Source organism: Hemitrygon akajei, chromosome 30 (assembly GCF_048418815.1).
Source record: "Hemitrygon akajei chromosome 30, sHemAka1.3, whole genome shotgun sequence".
Lineage (NCBI taxonomy): Eukaryota > Metazoa > Chordata > Chondrichthyes > Myliobatiformes > Dasyatidae > Hemitrygon > Hemitrygon akajei.
Genome location: NC_133153.1, coordinates 24,160,668 through 24,182,387, shown reverse-complemented (window position 1 = coordinate 24,182,387; position 21,720 = coordinate 24,160,668). Strand labels below are relative to the sequence as shown.

General features: G+C 41.9%; 1 protein-coding gene across 6 annotated transcripts in view; it reads right to left on the bottom strand.

Moving 5' to 3' along the window:
• The window catches only part of myo5aa (myosin VAa), a 232,756-nt gene that overhangs the window by 10,656 nt on the left and 200,380 nt on the right, over nucleotides 1-21,720 (bottom strand). For 3 of the 6 annotated variants that reach the window (XM_073033131.1, XM_073033133.1, XM_073033132.1), the window contains exons 30-38: nucleotides 18,130-18,207; nucleotides 16,211-16,409; nucleotides 12,333-12,407; nucleotides 10,357-10,450; nucleotides 8,810-8,956; nucleotides 5,988-6,142; nucleotides 5,425-5,514; nucleotides 4,661-4,811; nucleotides 508-790 (exon numbers count right to left, since the gene is read on the bottom strand). In XM_073033131.1, coding sequence (XP_072889232.1) covers nucleotides 508-790; nucleotides 4,661-4,811; nucleotides 5,425-5,514; nucleotides 5,988-6,142; nucleotides 8,810-8,956; nucleotides 10,357-10,450; nucleotides 12,333-12,407; nucleotides 16,211-16,409; nucleotides 18,130-18,207 — 1,272 coding nt within the window. The remainder of the gene's footprint in view (nucleotides 1-507; nucleotides 791-4,660; nucleotides 4,812-5,424; nucleotides 5,515-5,987; nucleotides 6,143-8,809; nucleotides 8,957-10,356; nucleotides 10,451-12,332; nucleotides 12,408-16,210; nucleotides 16,410-18,129; nucleotides 18,208-21,720) is intronic. The other 3 variants (XM_073033134.1, XM_073033135.1, XM_073033136.1) reach the window with 3 other exon arrangements.

The following is a 21,720-nucleotide window of genomic DNA, read 5'->3' as shown; positions in this document are numbered from 1 at the left end:
CCCTGCTGGTAACCTCTCTTCATCAGCCCAGGACAAGCAAGTCTTATCCCTTAGCAGCACACTTCCATCTCTGCACCATTCATGCATTCTGTAGCAGCACTCTCAAGTAACTGGAAGAGTATCATTTGTAAATGTAAATGTCTCTTTCAAGACAATTGGTAATGCATCAACAGGGAGCATTATGCTATAACCAGTAATTTACCTCCTGCGAGGCATTACACAAGGAACTTCACAATATTCAATGGCAAATCTTGCATTTGAAGCTTTCATCCTTTGTGTGCCTTTCACAACCAGTATGACCCAAAATGCAGTTTTAATGCCAATAAAATAGCATGGGGGAAAGTTTCTAAGCTGCTCTCTCCCAAATCTTATTCCACCTGAATTGAAACAGTTTGTAAAATTAATTACTTTTGCATTATTTTACTGAAAATGCAGGCCACTGGAAATCAGAATGTCCCACAGTATCCGTGCTGGCCTTTCCATTCTCTGTCGTGATGGATCACATACCTGATTTGCATTCCCTTGCTCCAGGAGCACATATCCTTGCGAAGAAGCAGATTATTCAGGGTGACAGACCCAATGATGTAGAACATTTGCTTGACAATTTGCTTGATGAGCTCGGGGTCCATGCCGTGCTGGCACATAGTGGAATGGAAGTTATTTAGTTGGCGAACTATGGAATCTAGAGTATACGTTCCTTCATCTGCAACGCTGGAAGTCCTCTTACGGAGTCCTGTCGGCTTCAGCCCAGATACCCCCTGAATAGTCTCATGTTCCAACATACCTGAAACTATTTTATGACAAAAGAAAGTTAGTAACAAATCTTACAGTCTAACTTAACCTTTGCCAAAAGAATGTAAATTATTGCCAACTCTTTCCGCTACATAGTACACTCCCTTCAAACAGAAGGACTTGAGTGTCTTTCTTCATTTATTTTCAACATGAAGAGATCTCTGCCTTGGAAGTAAGAGTCACACTAATTCCTGTCGTTCACTTCTTTTGCTCCTTTGAGCTACACGGAGTACAAGGCCGTACAGTTCCCTCCCTACTTGGGCAGTGCTCCATGTTATACACCTAACACTGCAAAGAGAGCCCACGAGCACATGGAAAGGAGCTCGGTGCATTTCCACGTTCAGCAGCAAAGGCACCATGGCTAGCTCCATGCTTATGTAAAATATGTGTCCTGAAGATGGCTTTCAGTCAGAAATATCAATTGATTATTCATTCCCGTAGATGCTGCCTGACCTGCTGAGTTCCTCAGGTATTTTGTGTGTGTTGCTTTGGATTTCCAGCATCTTGTGTTTATGTAAAATATACCTGAAGGAGCATAAGAATCTAGATTTTTCATCCAGGATAATTTGACAAACCTCCATTATAGGAAGCTGCATTGATTAGTCTGGAACATGGTCCACACTATGTCCATTATTGTATAGTTGTCTCAAGAGAAGGACTGTCCTTGGGTACATTCAGTTAAAGTAGGAGAGAGCAATCCAACTAGGGAGTTTTCACAGAGGATAGCCAACTATGTCACATGAGTTCTGTTCAGAACTTTGAGAAGTCAATCATGTTTAAAAAGGATTTTTAAGTTGTATGCACAAATCCAGAGTTTTCAAAAACCTACGTGCATTAATAAACTCCACTGCCTCAATAAAATCACAAACAAGAGAAAATCTGCAGATGCTGGAACTCCGAGCAACACACACAAAATGCTGGAGGAACTCAGCAGGCCAGGCAGCATCTATGGACAAAAGCACAGTCGACGTTTCAGGCCGAGACCCTTCCTGTAGACTATACTTTCCCCCCCACAGATGCTGCCTGGCCTGCTGAGTTCCTGCAGCATTTTGTGTGTGTCACTGCCTCAATAAAAATCAGGACTGAGCTCACGTGCACGGAGTGTGTCCACGTCTGTCTGAGTGTATGTGCACACACGTGCGTAGCATCTGCACCCATATGCATATTTAAGGTGGGTTAGACTTCTCTCTGTTTAAGTTATTTTTAATCTTCCATTTATCTTCAACATCCCAGTTAGCACCAAGGGCAGAAGTCTAAAAAATTATGCGGAATGGTTACTACCAATACCGTGGTCCAATAACTCCATGTTGGAAATCACATTTCAGGGCTCTGCTCCATGAAGTTCTTTAATGAAAATCCCTTGAACAACAAGGGAAAAGACTGGAAGGGTGAATGTGCATCAGTATTAAGCAATCAATCAACTGATAATCCAAAATTTTTTAGCTTTCTAAAGGATTGGAATGGGGATGGAATTAGATTTATGGTTACCCACTTCTTGCTCTGAGCAGGACTTAATGGGCAGTTTGTTAGTAAAGATGAATTCAGCAATTTATTTGTTAAATTTGATTTGTATGTTCTTTCAGAAGGAAAGTAAAGCTTTATAAAGAAGGCTTTATCCTTAAAAAAAAATTTAAGATTCAAATTGGCCTTGGACTTGGAGGATTGTCCATGTGTGTGTGGGTGGGAGAGAGGGAGGGAGAGAGCTTGTACTGCTGTTGTTTTGTTGCCTATTGTGCTCTGGTTTGTGGTGTTCTGTGTTCTGCCAAGTATTCTGGCGTGCCTTGTTGGCACCATAATGTATAGTGAGACCTGTAGGCTGCCCCAGCACCTCCTTAGGTTAATATACACGAAATGTGTGAGGAACTCAGCAGGTCAGGCAGCATCTATAGAAATAGTACGGTGCTCAGTTCTGGTCGCCTCACTACAGGAAGGATGTGGAAACCATAGGAAGGGCGCAGAGGAGACTTAAAAGGACGTTGCCTGGATTGGGGAGCATGCCTTATGAGAACAGGTTGAGTGAACTCGACCTTTTCTCCTTGGAGTGACAGAGGATGAGAGGTGACCTGATAGAGGTGTATAAGATGATGAGAGGCATTGATCATGTGGATAGTCAGAGGCTTTTTCCCAGGGCTGAAATGGCTAGCATGAGAGGGCACAGTTTTAAGGTGCTTGGAAGTAGGTACAGAGGTGATGTTGGGGATACGTTTTTTTAACGCAGAGAGTGGTGAGTGCGTGGAATGGGCTGCCGGTGACGGTGGTGGAGGCGGATACGATAGGGTCTTTTAAGAGACTCCTGGACAGGTACATGGAGCTTAGTAAAATAGAGGGCTATGGGTAACCCTAGGTAATTTCTAAGGTGGGGACATGTTCGGCACAGCTTTGCGGACTGAAGGGCCTGTATTGTGCTGTAGGTTTTCTACGTTTCTAAATAAACAGTCGATGTTTCAGGCAGAGACCCTTCACCAGGACTGGAAAGGAAGCAGGAAGACGCCAAAATGAAAAGGTGATTGGAGGGGAAGCAGGATGGCTAGATGGAGATATGTGAAGCCGGGTGGGAGGGAAAGGTGAAGGGCTGGAGAAAAAGGAATCTGATTAGAGAGGAGAGTGGACCATGGCAGAAAGGGAAGGGGGGACGGGCAACAGGGGGAGGTGGTAGTTCAGGTGAGAAGAGGCAAGAGGCCAGAGTGGAGAGTAGAAGAAGAGGGGAGGGGGAAGGGAATTTTTTTTTAAATGAGAAGGAGAAACCGATATTCATACCATCAGACTACCCAGAAGGAATACAAGTTTCCCCCACCCTGAGGGTGGCCTCATGATGGAACAAGAGGAAGCCATGGACCAACATGTCAGAAGAGGAATGGGGAGAGGAGTTAAAATCGTGGCCACTGTGAAATTCTGCTTTTGGCAGAAGGAGTGGAGGTGCTCGACGAAGCGGTCCCCCGATTTATGTCAGGCCTCACCAACATAGAGGAGGCCGCATCGGAGGCACTGGATACAATGGACGACCCCAACAGGTTCACAGGTGAAGTGTTGCCTCACCTGGAAGGACGGCTTGGGGCCTTGAATGGAGGCAAGGGAGGAGGCAAATGGGCAGGAATAGAATTCCTGTCACTTGCAGAGATATGTGGCAGGAGGGAGATTAATGGGAGGGATGAATTTACAAAGGAATAACAAAGGGAGTGATCCCTGCAGAAAGCGGGGGGGGGGGGGGGGGGGTGTAAAGATATGTCTGGTAGTATCCTGATAATTCACCCTGTGACTGTGTGGACTTCCTTCCAGCTCATGTACTGAGTGGGAGAAACATGAGACTTGATAGAAATGTGAAATGGGTTACAATGAAGGGGTTACTATGATGGAGGGCTGGAGTACTGTACAGTGCTGTACAATCCTGCAACTGCTTACTATGAACATGCCATTTCTCTCTCACAGAGAGGAGTGTGCACTACCAGAACGTAACTGTGCCCTGTGTATCCGAGCAAACTGGAATATTCCCCCTCAAACACACCAGTGTCTGAATTTGCACTGTTTACTTTCTCCTCCATGCAACCAAAAATCTCCGATGTGCTGAGGTTTGGTTACATTGAGCAGGTTGGGTAGTATCTGCAGAAAGAAAAGTAGTTAACACTGCAGATCAAAGATCCCTTTTCTTGTCTACAGATGCCACTTGACCTGCTGTTCATTTCCAACATTTCCTGCTAGATTGCAGATTTAAAGTATCTGCAATTAATTTTGATTTTTATTTACTGGGGTTTGCTAACTTTTACTTCACTGTATGACCTGTTTACCCTGCTTAAAAATTCACTAAGCGATAACCGACCTTAGTACTTAAAACACAATTATATTTTCTTCTCTCTAAACTTCATGTGCTCACCAATCATTGGCTGCAGAACATTCTCCATCACCTTGGTGAGCTGTTGGTATATTTGAATTGCTAGATCACTAATGACCTGCCGATATTCGGCAAGGTCAAAATTCCTCAAACAATGGTCGTTCTGTCGAGGGGTATTGTGCTTCATGAATGCCTGTGTACAATGGAAAAATATATTAATAAATTCCTTATGTCACAGATGCTGCTGGCACAGACAACAAATTCTACACCGTGCTATTCAACTGAGCGATCAAGGGGAAAACAATGTCATAGACATTGTCATAGACAAGTAACAATAGTATTAACGTAATCCATCATTAAAATGGAACAATGTTACTTGTAATGTGAATGTGATTTTAAAACTCTATTACATAGCAGGTGAATATTTAACTAATCTGTGTAAGATGCTTTAAGGTGTTAAGTTAGCATGAATAAGTGAGTAGCTGAACGGGCCCTCTAAATTCTACAATTAATGGATTATTCTAAAACCAAGTTCACAGATAGCTAGAGAAGTTTTTATTTATTACTACCCACAATCTGTCTTCTGTTCAGATTTTGAATCCTAATAGTCTGCCAGGAGCTAATAACCAATCCTAAAGCCAACACCCATTCAATGAAATTTACGATGACTTATCCTACAATATTCTTCATTCTTACTTTTAAGCAAGACACTTCAACAGCAGTCTGAACATTTAAGGAAACTCTGGGTCATCACATATTTAGGAAAGGTACTTATTCATAACATATTACACAAAATTGAACGTTACCTCTTCGCCACTGTACTGTTTCAGACAGTGCAAGAAACGACAAGTGTTGGACAACCAGAATGACACAATTTCAAAGTCATCACTCCGTTTCTGCAATGAGTGGTGGAAAAAAGGCAAGAACATCAGGAAAACATAGTTAAAGAAAGCTTAAGGAATCTTTTTCTTCAGATAATTTCACAAGATCGGTTCTGTTTACATACGGAGATCTACTAACACAAGTTCCAAAAGAATATAACCGTTTACACAACCTGTTAACTTGCCTGCTCAAAATAAATATGACCTCACATCTTAAGAGCACTTTCTTTTAGGAATTCTCACTGAGGTCCTGCTACATATTTACCATTTCCTTCTCTCTTTGGTGTATCATTGCTGGACAGTGTTTTGGATGATCTTACAAAAAGTAGCTCATTCAGCAAGTACACAATAATTCTTGCAGACCATCGAATCTGAATTCAAACCCATCACGAAAGAAGCAACTCCGCAGGTTCAGCAATATGGTGAAGCGGATTATCTTTGCATTTTTACGCCAACGCTTTAACTGTCTTTGAAAAGCACCGTCATACCTTCAGGATCTTCTTGATGCCGTTTATAGTTGAGGTCAGCAAAGATCGCACTCGTTGGTCATCATTGATGTAATCAGCGTGGCGTACACACATGAACAAGATGTAGGCTGGCAGACCAGGAATCAAGTTGACAGCCACGCCACGAGGCTTCAGTTCTAGTGTTGAAAGGGAGTATGCCTTAATTTCAGAAAGGTGCTACAATGATCCAACAAATCACAGCAGTTTGCCTGCACAGGTCTCCAAATTTTGCAGAGGGTTTTTTCATCCCTAGAGGTAGCGAAAGTTCAGTGGGGAGCTGCAGTACAAAGCTTATCCATTTGGAAGCTGGTTACTTGCTTACTAATGCTCATCGCTTCTCTGAATGTGGTAACCGATAAGTGATGTCACGCCACATAAAACATCAAATCCCATCAGCCAAATGTTGGGATGGGAGGTTACAAATTAAGCCTTCTGAATAATGAACTTGTGCCTTGTTCCAATTACAGGTCAATATTGTGGAGCAATTTGTATTTTTGTTTTCTGATATGGGCCCCCAAGATCCCCAGGTCCAGACTCTCGATCTGGAAACACAAGCTCAAATCCCACAATGGCTGCTCAGAGGTTTAATTTCAAGAATTCACCTGAATCAGGATTATTTTTGATAACATAGGAGGCAGTTCCGCCTTGTGGGTCTAAGCTACCTTCCAGAACAGAAATTCCACTCCCTCTCTCCATAATTCCCTGAATTTCTACAACATATCCTCTCTCTCACACACATGATCACCAACTCTACTTAGATTCTTCCACCAATTCTCTACATCTGGGGTTCCCAAATTTCTTTATGCCATGGACCAGTACCATTATACAAGGGGTCTCAGTACACTAGGTTAGAAACCACTTCTTTACACTCCAAAGATGTTCAGAGTAGCCATTTAACCCACCTGAACATCTTTAGGATGCAGATGGAACCACCGCATCCAGAAAACTAAGTGCTCGCAGGGAGAAAGTGCAAACTTCATAGACAGCATCTGAGATCAGGACCAAACCTGGGCTCCATCAGCCAAGGGGCAGCAGCACGAACCTCATTATGGAAATTAAACCTTGTAATCATCCACTTGGAGCCTGGACACACACACACACACACAACCACCTCCCCCCCCCCCCCCCCCCCCCCCCGTTGATTTTCTTCCTGCCCCAGGCCCTCAATTGTCAGGGCAAGCTTTGCCAATGTAAATCTGGCTCAGTAGTACCCAACCTCTTGCATGGCATTTTCTGGTTGGACACCATGGACTGAAGCTGACAGAAGTTCCTCAAAAATAACACAGGGAGAGTGTTCGAAGTTCAAAGCGAATGTACAGTCGGCCCTCCTCATCCGCGGGGGATTGGTTCCGGGACCCCCAGCGGATACCAAAAAACGCGGGTGCTCAAGTCCCTTATTTAACCTGTCTCAATGCAGTGGTCCTTAGGACCCAGCGGAACCCCGGACCTTATTTAACCTGTATCAGTGCAGTGGACTTTAGGACCTGGCGCAGCTCTAAATCCGCAGGGTTTCTGTTCACGAAAATAATCACGATCGCGATTGAAAATAAAATGGATGTAATAAAGCGATTGGAAAGAGGTGAAACGCCATCAGTCATTGGAAAAGCATTAGACTACAGTTGGTCAACGATCGGAACAATTTTAATGGAGCATTTGAAAGGCCCTGCCCCGATGAAAGCTACAATTATTACTAAGCAACACAGTGGTTTAATTATTGAAATACATATGTTTAAGTGTTTTATATGCATAGAAAAGTAAAATATATACTAAGACAAACGTTTTACTAACTGAGGCTACATAATATCAGATGTACTTGTTCCAACTTCAAATCCGACTTAAAGACGGACTCAGCAATGGAACTCAATCATAACCCGGGGACTGCCTGTACTTTTTAATCATCTCTAGATTACTTATAATACCTAATACAATGTAAATAGTTGTTATACTGTATTGCTTAGGGAAAAGTGACAAGAAAAAATAGTCTGTACATGCTCAAACAGTGAGTGCTGGAGAGAGAACTTCCAGGTTTTCCTGATCCGCGGTTGGTTGAATCCGCGGATGTAGAACCTGCAGATAAGGAGGGCCGACCGTATTATCAAAGTACATAAACTCAAAGACCACTTTATTAGGTACAGGAGTGGAATGAGTGTCATCTTCTACTGCTGTAGCCCATCAAACACAAGGTTTGATGTTTTGTGCATTAAGAGATGCTCTTCTGCACACCACTGTTGTAGTACATGGCTACTGGATTTTCTTTGCACTATTCTCTGTAAACGCTAGAGATAGTTGTGCGTGAAAACTCCCAGGAGATCAACAGTCTCTAAGATACTCAAACCACCCCATCTGGCACCAACAATCATTCCACAGTCAAAGTCACTTCGATCACATTTCTTCCCCTTTCTGATGTTTGATCTGTACAACTGAACTTCTTGACCATGTCTGCTTGCTTTTATGCATTGAGTTGCTGCCACATGATTGGCTGATTAGATACTTACACCTTTGAGTAATGGTACCTAATAAAGTGGCTACTGAGTGTTTATGCCACTATATACTACCGAGATTCACTTTCTTGCTGGTGGTATGAGACCCAAGGCTGAGTGTAAGACATGTGCAGCAAAGCGAATACTTGCACTAAATTCTATTCTACACATAGAAACTTTTGTGGCAACACTGAAGCAGGAAGGGTTTGAGGAGAGGGTGTTGTTCAAGCTTTCCGTCCTACCTGGTCCATTGCTGAAGCTGAAGCTTCAATTTCAAGAGGCAACCAAATGAACAGACCCAATCCTGCGTAATTACATACTTGCCTAGAATGAGATTCTTAATAAGCTTCAGCTCATCATCCTTTTTGTATTCCAACATTCCCTGGAAATCTTTTTCTTTCCTTGGGATATTCACCGGACGGATGGGTTCATCTGCAAGCTGAGCTGGAGACACATTCTCAGTCTGGCCCACTGTTACAAAAACAGATTGTGAAAAGGTAAATCTCCCAAAACCTACTTATATAGATGGCATGTGCACAGTAACATTATTACTTCATAAATATTTTTTAAAATAGTCACAAAAAAACACATTTTAAAAATGTTGCTAAAAATAACATATGTGACATAAAGTTATTTCAGTGGAGATACCAACTAGTACACCTAGGCTACGTCCACTCTACGCTGGATAAATCCGTAACCGAAGCTTTTTCTCTTCGTTTTTACCCTCCGTCCACACTAAAACGGCGTTTTCCTCCCCTGAAACCGGAGCTTTTCAGAAACGCTTTCCAGGGTGGATACTTTTGAAAACGCTGCTCGGGCAGATCAGTGTGGACGGGGTAACCAGAGACTTCTGAAAACGCTGTCAGACGGCAGCGCGCTATTTCATTGTTTTCTTGAACGCAACCTAACAATTTCAGAACAGACGGCAAAGAGACTGAAGCCAGAAGAGTTAGAAATGTACTCACCAAATACTTTGACCCATAACTTACTGAATAAATAAGTATACTCACTTTGCCCTGTTTTCTGTCCTTGCTTGTATGAAGGTGGTTTACCTATTTATGCAAGTACTTCTCTGACAATAGATGTGTAACAGCCTAATGTAACATTGTACGGAAATACAAGATAACACTGATGCAGACATGTTTTACACATTTAACAAGGTGCTTTATTAATGCAACAGAGTTAGTCAGTTTTTCAATGTTCATCATCAGCCGGGTCATAGAGTTTGTGAACTCCCTGTTGGTTGCCTCCGTACGCTCCAGTATTTGTTTTTTTTGAACTTTTAAGCTCTCCTGCGTGACAGCCAACAGCTGTCCATCGTTTTAAGTTTTTCTAGTCTGTAACTACACTAACGCGCACTTTTACGGCGAGATTCGACACCAAACATATCGCTCGTTTTCGGTTGATGTATCCTGTGCATGCCCAGTAGGAGGAGATTCGCCGAAATCTCCGTTTCAATATGGATAGAGATATTTTCAAAAACATATAGTGTGGATGCCTATCGTTTTTACGCGAAACCGGCATTTTCGAAATTATCCGGTCTAGTGTGGATGTAGCCACAGTTGTAAAATACTATTAAGACAGTAACAAATCAGCCTAGCAACATTATACAGATCAAGAATTTTCGAGCTCTGAGATAACAAATTAGGTTAATGTATGTGCATGCATCATTTTAACTGTTGTCAAGAGCAGGATTCTATCATTTCAACTCAATGTCCAGAAACCCTCAGCAAACAGTCTACTAAGTGCACTAGGACACCAAGATTAAGGAGCAGCTCAAATAGACTACGGTAAGATTCTAATTAGATATTGTATACTTCAGCCACCAAGAACTATAAAGAGATTAGTTTGTTTCATTGCGGAGAACATACCTTCCAGTTCACCAATTTTCTTTGCAAATACTTTAAGCTGCTTTTTCAGCTTCCGGACAGTCTTGTCCTGCTTCTCCAGCTGTTCCATGAGATCCTGTGGTGAAGGGCAAAGCAAACACTGAAAAGTCGCTCACAGCTGTAATGTCACTGCCGGCAAAAATTGTTGACACTCAGAAAAGCAGAACAGAAGCCAAGTGTAGGCCGCTGACGATAACTGGTTAGCAACAAACAAGCATAGATCACAGCGCGGCAGCAATTAATTGATGCAGTTTCACAGAGGTGCAAACAAGGCTGACAGAACAGAAGTATCAAGATTTCTGCTTAAGCACAAACTTCATTCTAGGACAGTCATCCTACTTCAAAACTTTGAGATGGTTTTTGATTGTCATAGAATAGAAACAGGCCCTTTAGACCAATTGTCCATGCTACACAGAGATGCCCATGAAGCTAGTCCCATATCCAACTTAAACCATTTCTATTCATGTTCCTCTCTCAATGTCTTTTAAATATTGTAATGGAACTTGCTTCTACAACTTCCTCTGGCAGCTTGTTCCCTATACCCACTACTCTGTGTGGAAAATCTTTCCCCTTGGGTTCCTTTTCAATCTTTCTTCTCTCACCTCCAGTTTATATCCCTACTGGGAGGGTAGGGGTACATTTTAACCGGTAGCTGGTGCTGTCAACTGCTCTTTCCTGCTCTATTTCCCAGCCTGACAAGATTAAGGTTAGGTTATATTAGTCATGTTTGAACATAATATGCTTCCAAAATGTGTGCATCATTTAAATTCTTAGTTATGTGCTTAGAATCAAATTATCTGCTACATAGACAGCTGCATTATTTAGTGTTCAAATGAAATATGCATTTAGATTCAATCCAGAGCTGCTGAGATTTTCTCCCCACCCCCAATCCTCAGGATCAGGGCATCATTGGCAACGCCAGCATTTATTGACCTGGTTTGGTTGGTTGTTCTCCAACCTTGGCAATCAATTTGCAAACGTTTCGCTGCCATACGAGGATACATCATCAGAGCATTGTTCAATTGAGTTTCCGTAATGACGGCCGATCAGCTGATTGATAAGGCCAAGCATTCAGAGGACATACCACAAGTAAATGGGTCACTGATGATGTCTCCAAGTATGGTGATGCAAATACTATGGCATGATGGGAAGCAGAATGGATCTATCTTCCTTGTCCTAACTAACAATAGATCCCATCATCAATGAGGAACTGATTGTATAAGTGCTAATCACCCGAGAGGCAATGTGATTAATGGTTTGTTTGCCACTTTGAGCAACGAGGAACCGATTGTACGGGTGCTAGCTTTGAGTAAATTGCGAAAACAGTGACTGGAGACAGGCTGACCTAGTGTGATTAGATTGACTGTATAAATTTGAATTGCAACCTTGCGTTGGCGAAGACGTTTTGCGGAATGGCTCCCCGTGAATTCACCAAATAAAAGCAGTAATTAGTTTCAAGGTCTTTGCCTACTTTGTGTTTGATTGGTATTAAAATTCTCTAACACAGGCTGAATAGTAATAAGCATTTAGAGATGCACCTCAATACTTGAGTCCTATACATATTGGTCCAGATGATGAAGCATCTGCTCAATTTAGCAAGTGCTTCCTCTACACTGTGCAATTTGCATTTATATTTGAACTAAACATTGCTATTTACTGGATGAATATTATTAGCATAATCATCTAAAGGAAACCAGCTTCTTTTAGACTTACTCTAAATAAATGACATTTTTATACTGGGAGCAAGATGAAAGGATTAAGAATCAATTGCATGTTATTACACTGTGTTAAAACTGATTGCGATAAGGTGCTCTCCTGCTACAGTACAAAACAGAAGAAAACATGGAATTATCTTCATACGTGCAAAGGCAGGACATTCTCCTGTTAGTGCTCCGGAATAGAGAAAATAGTGGAAAGAGGACAATTTAGGCCAAACAACGGTCGTTTGATCTACATACAATGATCCGTTTGTAAAGCGATATCCTGTAGAACTGATACTTCATGGGGTCATCTGCATATAACTCCTCATAATACTGCAAAAACAGTGGTGAAATTCGCGCAGTTACCCAAATGGTTTCAAAATCATGTCAACAGCATGGGAAATAGTAGTTGTTTAACAGGAGTGTTTTCTATAGAGAGTTAATCATATTGCACTACCCTTAATTTCTTCACTCTAATTAGACTAGACTTGTGCTGAGATCTAACCAGGTCTGAGTTTTGTTGCAATAACAACCCTGCCTGGTCATGGACAAGCTATTTTTTTAGACATTATGTATCATGAATCGTCAACAAAACTGATAGAAGATGCAGATTACAATGGCATAGATGAATTGCTGCAATTACCCATTTGTTGCCCTGGTCAGTCAAGAGCATGGAACAGTGTCTGCGTCAGCTAGAATAAAATTTAATTTAACCTTCTGCAAGGTACTATCATTGCTCCAGAATGGGTTCAGAGCATAGTGATCAGTTGTCATTGATTATAGAGTGTTTGGACAAGTGATTAGGAATTAAACATTAAGATTACTGCTTGCCCACTTCCATAAACTCCTGTTAAACAATTTACTAACTTTGGGACTTTAAAGAACTTTGTTTGCTGTGCTTAGCAACTTTGGGGATGGAAAAACGTTCTCATTTGTAGAGGCTAAGCATATAATCCAGTAACGTGTGCATTGGGTAATGTGTAATGTGCACATATAATCCATTAGCATGGTCATTGGAGCCACCAGCACTGAATATAAGGAGTTCAAACATCCATTACCACATTGTGTGCTCAACACATAAAACAGGAGCATGAATTTCTATCTCTTCTCCCCACGAGAACCGAGTACAGTTCGTAGCTGATTTTAGTAATGACAAGTGTAGTGTTAAGTTTCATTTTTCCTTCAAACTGAAATAACCAGCAGGATATTTTGATAAATTTCCTCCAGTCTTATGTTCTATAATCTTAGATCAAAGTAGATTCATTTACATTTTTAAAATTGGGAAACCGGAATAGTTTGTGCACTGGGGTATTAATAGAAGTATACTGGGAATTAATAGGAGTAAGACCCAATAGTCGAGCCAAAACTCCCAAACTTGAGCTGGATTATCAGAGTTTAACTCTATCCATCCTCTTCCTCTCCCTATGTCTTGGACTGCTCTGTAGCTGAGGGTGTAAATTTACAAGCATCTGCCTCATTTCAACCAACACTGCCCTCACAGGGTAACTAATCCCAACAAGAGATCATCTAGTCGCACAAGCACATATATATCTTCATCAGACAGGCAGTTTCACCTATATCCTAGCACCACATGTCAATTATTAAAACACCTGGTTTGGGAAACTAGTTCATAACTAATTGAGAATCAGTTTGATTAATTCTTTCAGAAAATGAAAATAAAGTCATTGGGAGCTGCAGTGTTGTCAATATCCTGTTTTCTTCAGACACAAACAGGAGGCTAAACTGTCATATTCATTTAGGTTGACACCTCGAGTTGCTTTCAAGATTTTGCACTGAGTTTTTATATTGGGGAGAGAGTCTGCAAATAAAGTGACCAGCAGGTTGGCTAGCTTTGTAACTATTGTAATTTGCTTTTAATTGCCAATGGGACAGAATGGCAACAGCCTTTCTCCTTCCAACACTCACAGAGACAGAAAAACCCCCCAATTGGGATAGGGTGGATGAAGCAAGAATAATTACAGGAAGAAATTCCAAATTAGCAGATTTCATTCCCGGTATGAATTGCTGTTAATTGACACATCGTCTACCTATTTAGAATGGCTGTTGGTTTGTCAGTTTGGGCAAGATATTTCAGTTCCTTATTCAATTAGTTCAAGATTGCCTTTACTCCATAAGACCATATGACATAGGAGCAGAATTAGGCCATTCAGCCCATCGAGTCTTCTGCACCATTCCAGCGCGGCTGATTTATTATCCCCCTCAATCTCATTCTGCTGCCTTCTGCCCATAACCTCTGACACTCAAACTAAATGAAGAGGAGCCTTGGCCATTGGATGATCTTAGAGAAGAAGGATAATTATATTTCAGGCCAGAGAACAGACTTGCAGAAGTAGCAAAGATCCCTCACCAAATCACCAACAATGAAGCTTGGCATTGCCAATATTCTCAATAATTGCATACGTAATTCTAAAGCAAAATCATATTGTGACAGACTACCAGAAGTTGCTTCACATTCTATGCATGATATTAAAAGACTAAAGTTACATAAAATGTAACAAAACTTTACAAAAAAACATATATAACTTGTAGAGGTGCCTCCTCTTATTTCAAGGCATATTTAAGCAAACAAAATTCTAAAATCTAACCCCATTACAGATGTGAAATAGATTACAATGACTGATCAAGCTACTTCAACAATTTTCCTGCAACTCAGAAGGCTTGAGTAAATAATCATGCTGGTGCTATATGTTTAATATACAGTGGATTCTGGTTAATTGGTGCAGCCACTTACTTGGGACAACTCTTAAAGAACAAGGGCTAATTGAGAAAATAACCGGGATTCCCTTCATTTATTTAGGACACTATACTTAATTGGACAGCAGACTGTAACAGTTTCTAATTAGAGTCAGCCGCATGCACTTGTGTAGCCGTTAGAACCTAGACTACGTTTAAACTGAACAGTTTATAAATAGCATCAGTTGTCTTCAAAAAGCAGCGATCTTTGTCACTGATCGTCGGTGAGAAATGAGCAGTAAGGTAATTTCGAACTGTTTTGCTCACTGAAGTTTCAAACATTCAGGCTTGGAGATGCCAGAAACGTCCAGGAGTGAAAATGAATCGATTTCACAACTTCAGCAAATTAGGAACTGCGAAGAACGTACTGACAATCATCTTGAATGTTACAATGAAAGTGAAGATTTGGAGCAGGCAATCGTTGAAAGCCTTATACGAAGGCAGCCCATTTTCAGCACAAGGTGTCTGCGCTGATTTTCTTTATTTACAGTCAATCAAAAGAACACGGCAGCGTGTTGGTTGTCCGTCGTAGCTGACGATGACAGTGAGACCTGTGCGGGAGTTTTTCAAGTGGAAAAGCCATTGCACTGGGATAGGTCCATTCTCTCAAGCTCTGAAGTCCATGTCTAGTGGTATGAATAGTCGTCACAAACTGGGGTCTGCACTGGTTGCCGTGGATAAATAACTTCTGTGCCTCATCGTGCCCTCTGCTCTCCAGGAAGCGTTGCAGAGCCAGTTGTTGGATCTCATCCACCCAGTCCGCCGGAGCTGACTTAACGTGCTAGGACAGGTACGTCTCTGTTTCACTGGCGTACGAGCCCTGGTTTATGCTCACCTGGTCTAGCCTGCCTGTTGAAGTGGTGTACTGGGGTGTGGCCAATAGCTCCTTGGAGCCAAAGGTCAGAGCTGAGGGTCTGATGGGGACCAATGGTGGGTGAGCTGCCCCAGAAAGGTCACAACAAGCCCCTTCACCGGAGGTGCTCCCCTCCCCTGTGCGCCCCATACAGGAAGCATACACTAGATGAATCCCTCCATCGATAACTATTAGGAACTACAATTTTGTAGAACTGTAGTAACATTGTCGGTGTTCTAATTTGTTCTGTATTGAATTTAAATAAATAATTTGTTACTCAGTTAAACTGTAGTTTGCCTTTTTAGTATCTTTCTATTTCCATGAAACTTGGGCTAATTGGGGCAGCCACTTAATTGGGCCAACATGTACTGGCCCTGAAGTGTCCCAATTAACTGGAATCCACTGTGACTGTAAGCAAAGTGTAATGGCTTGCAGTCTGTATATTTAGAGCAGTGTTGCAAAGGAAATTGGCTCGCTTTGTGGTGTATGCTGTAACGTACAGTGTTTGGCCAAGCATGACAATACTCACGAGGTTCTCATTGGTTAGTCTGGTAATCTCGTGCTGCAGGCTGGCCTCAATCCGCGCCTCTGGTGGGAGCTGCAGGTTCTGAGCCAACAGCTGCTGCTGGCGATTTATCTCCTCCTTCAAATTCTGCACCTCCCCGCGCAAAATCTCCAGTTCGTTCTCATAAACCTTCTTCTGGCCTTGAAGCTGAGATTCCAGCAGCCTAGAGATGGGGGGGGGGGGGGGGGGGGAGAGGGAGGAAGAAAAAAAGCGTTGGTAACATTTTAAACGTGACCTTCCAAACCAGCATAGCCAAAGCAAAGTCAGACCATAGGACAGCACTCCAGGCTTTAAGCTATGACCACAAGGCTCTCAGAGGAAACTAAAATATGCGACATCTTTTAAACCCCTCAAAGTGGTACAGATAATGGAAGTATTAAGTAACTACCCTAAAAAAGAGTTCAAATGTTAAAGCGCCAATGCACATTGTCAGCATTACTAATTTGGGAGTTGAAGTAACACTTTGAGAAGGTTTAAATGTTTGAAGCAGCAATGTAACATGACCAGCTTCCAGAAACAAGCTGATGATGGTATATCAAAGATTATGTGCCTTGCGTCAGCTTCGGTTGGCTTGAAAAGCACCACTAACATGGCGATAGTGACAGACCAATACTCCACTTCCAAAACAGAGTTGAAGAACTAGACAAGCTTAGGATAGGCTGTGTTTAGTAGATACTCTTTCTTGTAGGAAATTGAAAGTGCTTTCTCCATGCTGCCTATATTCAATGACCAAATGTTAATTTCTCCATTTTATCCTTGTTTGGATTACAATTTATATAGATCACGATTCGGGCACCAACACCAAGGAATTTATTAGTGAAGTAATTCGTATCAAATTTGTGCACAGTTAGCTAATGGGAGAAAAAGACTCTTTCACTCCGTTCGTCACCAAATACTGAATAGCTGGAAAATGCACATTTTACACTCAGGACACTCATGATGCGTGTCCGAAAGAAATTATCGGTCAAGGAACAGTTTGGCGTTGTGGGCCCAGATCTATCAGATATGGAAATGAAATCTCATTTTCATAGGGAGCCATCAGTCTCGGTCAGATTTCAATGGAGGTCAGACGGTGTTCTAACATACATCAAACTGGTCCTCCACACTCCTTCACAGTGAAACTGAAATACATATTCTATCATTAGAACACGTGATAAAGGAGTAGAAGCAGGCAATTTGGCTGCTCTTTCATTCACTAAGATCGTGGCTGACTCTCTACCTCAGTAACATTTTTTCTACACGCGCCCCATAACCCCTGATTCTATTGAAGCCCAGAAACCCAGCAAATTGTGCTTTGAACCAGCAACTGAGCCTCAAAGCCCAGTTAGAGTTGAGGATTCTAACACTTATCACCTTCTGAGTGAATCATTTAGTCCTCAGCCCTTTCTTAAATAGGCTATCTCCTTTATCCTGAAACTATGGTCCACGGACCTTGTCAGGGGATATATCTACCCTATCAGCCTCTCGTCTCACTTTTTCTCTCAGTGTACTTCAATTTAAATAAAATTAATATTTCTAGTTCTTGAAGCTCAGAAGACTTGTCACAATGAGGAATGCATTTGACAACTCTTTTCTTAAGGCACTTATTTTACAGACAGCAGTACACAGCTGACGTTAAAGAGGATTACGTTGTCATCAAGCAGCAGGTGTGTATTACTATCCAGCAGACATAAAAACGCTTGGTTAGAATTGAGAACTTAACTTAGCTGTTAGCCTAAGACTGGTTAATACTGCAAGCCTGACTCCAGGTGCGAGAGCTTTTTGAGTACTTTTCACATTAAGATGAAGAAATTGCCAAAGCATATTTCTGCGCACAGAAAAGGCCTCTGGTTAGTGCGGACAAACAGCAGATCTTTAAAGGCCCTAGGGATAAAGGTGGTAACCTGTTGGCTCGTTTTAACCCTTCATAAGCCATCCAAAGCTCTCCATCCTCATTCAGCAATTGGCAGTCCTGTGATGGCCTTCAATAACAAAAAAATGCAAACACAAAAAGGGACAAATAATAGGAATGAATATGAAATGTTATTGACAATGATGGTGACATACAAAATGGAGACACCTTAGGACCAACTGACACTTCATCAACGAAACATGAATTGTTAATAAACATTGGTTACTATTTGCATTCCATTCTGCTTTTGAAATGAGAGCCTAACTAATAATGCTCAGAGACTTGTATTTACACAATTTAGCATCAAAATACTTCCAGAGGCACACAAGGCAAAAGAGACCCCAGTGCAATGAAATATAGTCAGAGGTTTGAATAAGGAGCTCCGGTGCTTATAGAACGAGCAGAGTTCAGAAGCTAAGAGACATTGAGGAGGGAATTACAGAGGCTCGGGCCAAGGTGGAAAAGAGCCATTAAAGGCACACTCACTCACTTACGTTATGCTGGTCTTCTTGCCATGGGAACAAATAAGCAAGCAAAGGAATAAAAGGCCAGGCAGGAAAAGTCAAAGAAAATAGATCAGAGGATTCTGAAAGGGAGCTTTACAAAGTTTGAGAAAGATCATTGCCAGCTACGTCCAGGATCATTACTTTGCAACTGGAAGCAACTGTCCAAACGTCAAGTAAATTATTTTTATATTAAATCATAAATCATAGTACTGGGTGAGGTGTCGAAAAGGGATGAGGGTGGGGAATAATCCCCGGAAACATTATTGTACTTGGTGAAAATAATATGGCGCTGGTGCCACACGGAGGCTCTGTTCCTACTGGTGTCTGCAGCCTTTGTAAAGGAAGCTTGACACAGACTATGGAAGGAAAGCAGTAAATTTCTTCCGATAATTTCCTGAGCAAAAAGATAAATTCATCCTGGTTTTGTTAAAATATCAGGATTTATTTATAATTTCAGATTCTCTGTATTGCTTAAATCAAGATATTTATTTTTTATTTAGATACAGCGTGGTAAAAGTCCATCTGGCCCTTGGAGTCGTGTTGCCCAGCAACCCACAACAACCCCAATTTAACCCTAGCCTAACCATGAGACAATTTACAATGACCAGTTATCCTACTTGGTACACGTTTGGACTGTGGGAGGAAACCTGAGCACCAGGTGAAAACCGTATTCCAAGGTATTCGTAGATTCATTGTGTTTAACAAAATAAAAGAAGCACTGATTTAGTGCACAGGGTGAATGCTAACAATTGTATACCTCTTCACATACTCTGACTCTGGAATATTTTTGCAGATTGATGTGCAGAATTAAAGAATTATAAAAATGAAGATCTTGGTCCAAGTGCTGACAGCTGATTGGTTAAAACCAAGGTTTAAAGTCCTATGTGATTGGGAGAGCGACAAAGCAAACCACACCGTCAGCCAATGAGTTTTGAATCCTGATCCACACACTAATTCCTCTACACCAATCCCGATCCCACCAGGTTGAAAGATACTCCAATCTCGATGAGACCTCCCTCTGCTCCAGATCCAATTGAATTCAGGTGATGAACTATTAATTCAGCAAGAACTTTAAGCATATAATCAGAAACAACTCTGGGGGAAAAAAAGGAACTCTGTTTGTTTCAGAAAAGGTACATTCTTGTTTTCCTAATTGAACAAACACCTTTTTCTCTTAGGCTTTTCACAGGCCTGGTGATCACCCTACTGAAGTGAGTGAATCACACTTTGACATTCAGCATCTAGGATGCACCAACGTAGACACACTGGCAGCCCGCCACTACAGGGCAGAATCACCCTGATCCCGGCACAATAGGGTCCACAATGTTGCCTGCCCACAAAGCTAATCTTAGAGATGCAAATGTAGCCCTATTTTAACCTCTATCAGGCCACCTGCAGTTCAAAATTCTACTGTCTTTATCCCTGATCATGTAGCACGGACCATGGATTGCTACAGCCAAATTGCAAACCCTGTACATATTTATCAACTTGCAGGTTATTTTGCTATGAAACTAGATCGCTTATTAATTCGACCAAACTGCAGTCACAAACACAAGGTAACAGATGCTGCTTTTCTATCGCAAACCCCTCTGAAATGGAAGGCCTTCTAAAGTAGGTCATCAATTCATTATACCGTCTTTTTAAAGCAAATCATTAATCCATCATGAAAAGGAACGTAGTTTATTGTTTCGCTATGCAAGCTCATCTTTGATCTACTCCTGTGGAGCTTCGTGCTGAATTAGGTTGCTCAGTTCCTAACCAGGACAGTAGGTGTGATTTACAGACACTCGCATCACGCTGGTTTTGATCACCGATGCTGCAAACACAGCCTATCCCCGAATAAAGTCAGAAAATCCTCATTTTATGCTTCCTTTTCTTCACTCCATTCCTTCACAGAGGGCTCCGATTCTTTCCTGGGTACAGTTTAATAATCAACACGCAGCACCTTGTGCTCACACAGGGGCAGCTCGACAGTAAGAGTCAGCAGGCCAGCACGTCAGGCAAATACTAATCCTAACCTCGTATTTCTACACCTCCATTGAGGAATCCTAGTTGGGTTTTCCCTTCCCTCAGCCGAGGCACTGAGTCTAACTACAGCTCCTTTACTCTTATACCAGGCTGATACACGACGTGGAATCGTGCTGATTCGTACGGCTCAACAACACAACTCCGAAATGAAGGAAACTGCTTTTTAGCATTATAATGATACCATGAATTAACCTAAATAGGAAAACTTAACAGAATTTTAAGACCGTAAATTCTTAAGTCGGCGAGTTGCTTTGTTATGGGGCGGGGGGGGGAGAGGGAGAGGGAGAGAGAGAGAGTGCGCGCGCCTGTGGTAATTATCCAATTACCAGGTGAGCGTGTAGTCTTTGGGGTACTGCGTCTGTGTCTTTATTGACGTTTTGCTGCACGCTCGAGTGCTTGGTGCGGGGGTGGGGGGGGAGGTTGCTGATGCTTTTTTGCTGGTGGGTGAGGTGGGGTTGTCGATTAGCTGCTGCTAATGCGTGGGAGGGGGAGCGGGGGGGCTTTGGGGTTCTAACATGTAACTCATTCATTCTCTGGGGCACTCTGTTCTTGAAACTTAAGCAAATAACATAAGAATTCCACACAACTACATTCTTGTGAAGATGGCGCTTCAAAAATTCCACCTGAAGCATTATTAGAAATGCTAAGTAATAGAAGAGGTAGAACGAATGGGAAGAGATGTGCATTAGATGATTGTTTCAGAAGTCTGAGATCAGCAGGAGTTCTAGGTACTAGTTCCAGAGACCTTGCGAGGGTTCACCCTCTTGAAAGATGTTCTGACGTCGGCCTCTGGGACAGAGATCGCAGGGTTGTCAGATGCTACAGGGATTTGCACAGATGTAGTTTTTTCTCCCTTTCAATGCGTGCACTAAAGGTGTTGAGCTCATCTGGGAGTGAAGCATCACAGACATTTACAATGTTAGTTCAGTTGTCCCAAAGGCAGTGACGAGCTGTGATAAAAGGCAAACCTTTCACCCTTGTTTGAGATTAGCAGAACTCATCTGAAGTTAACAGTATGAGGGGAAACAAATCAGGGTCTTATTATTTTA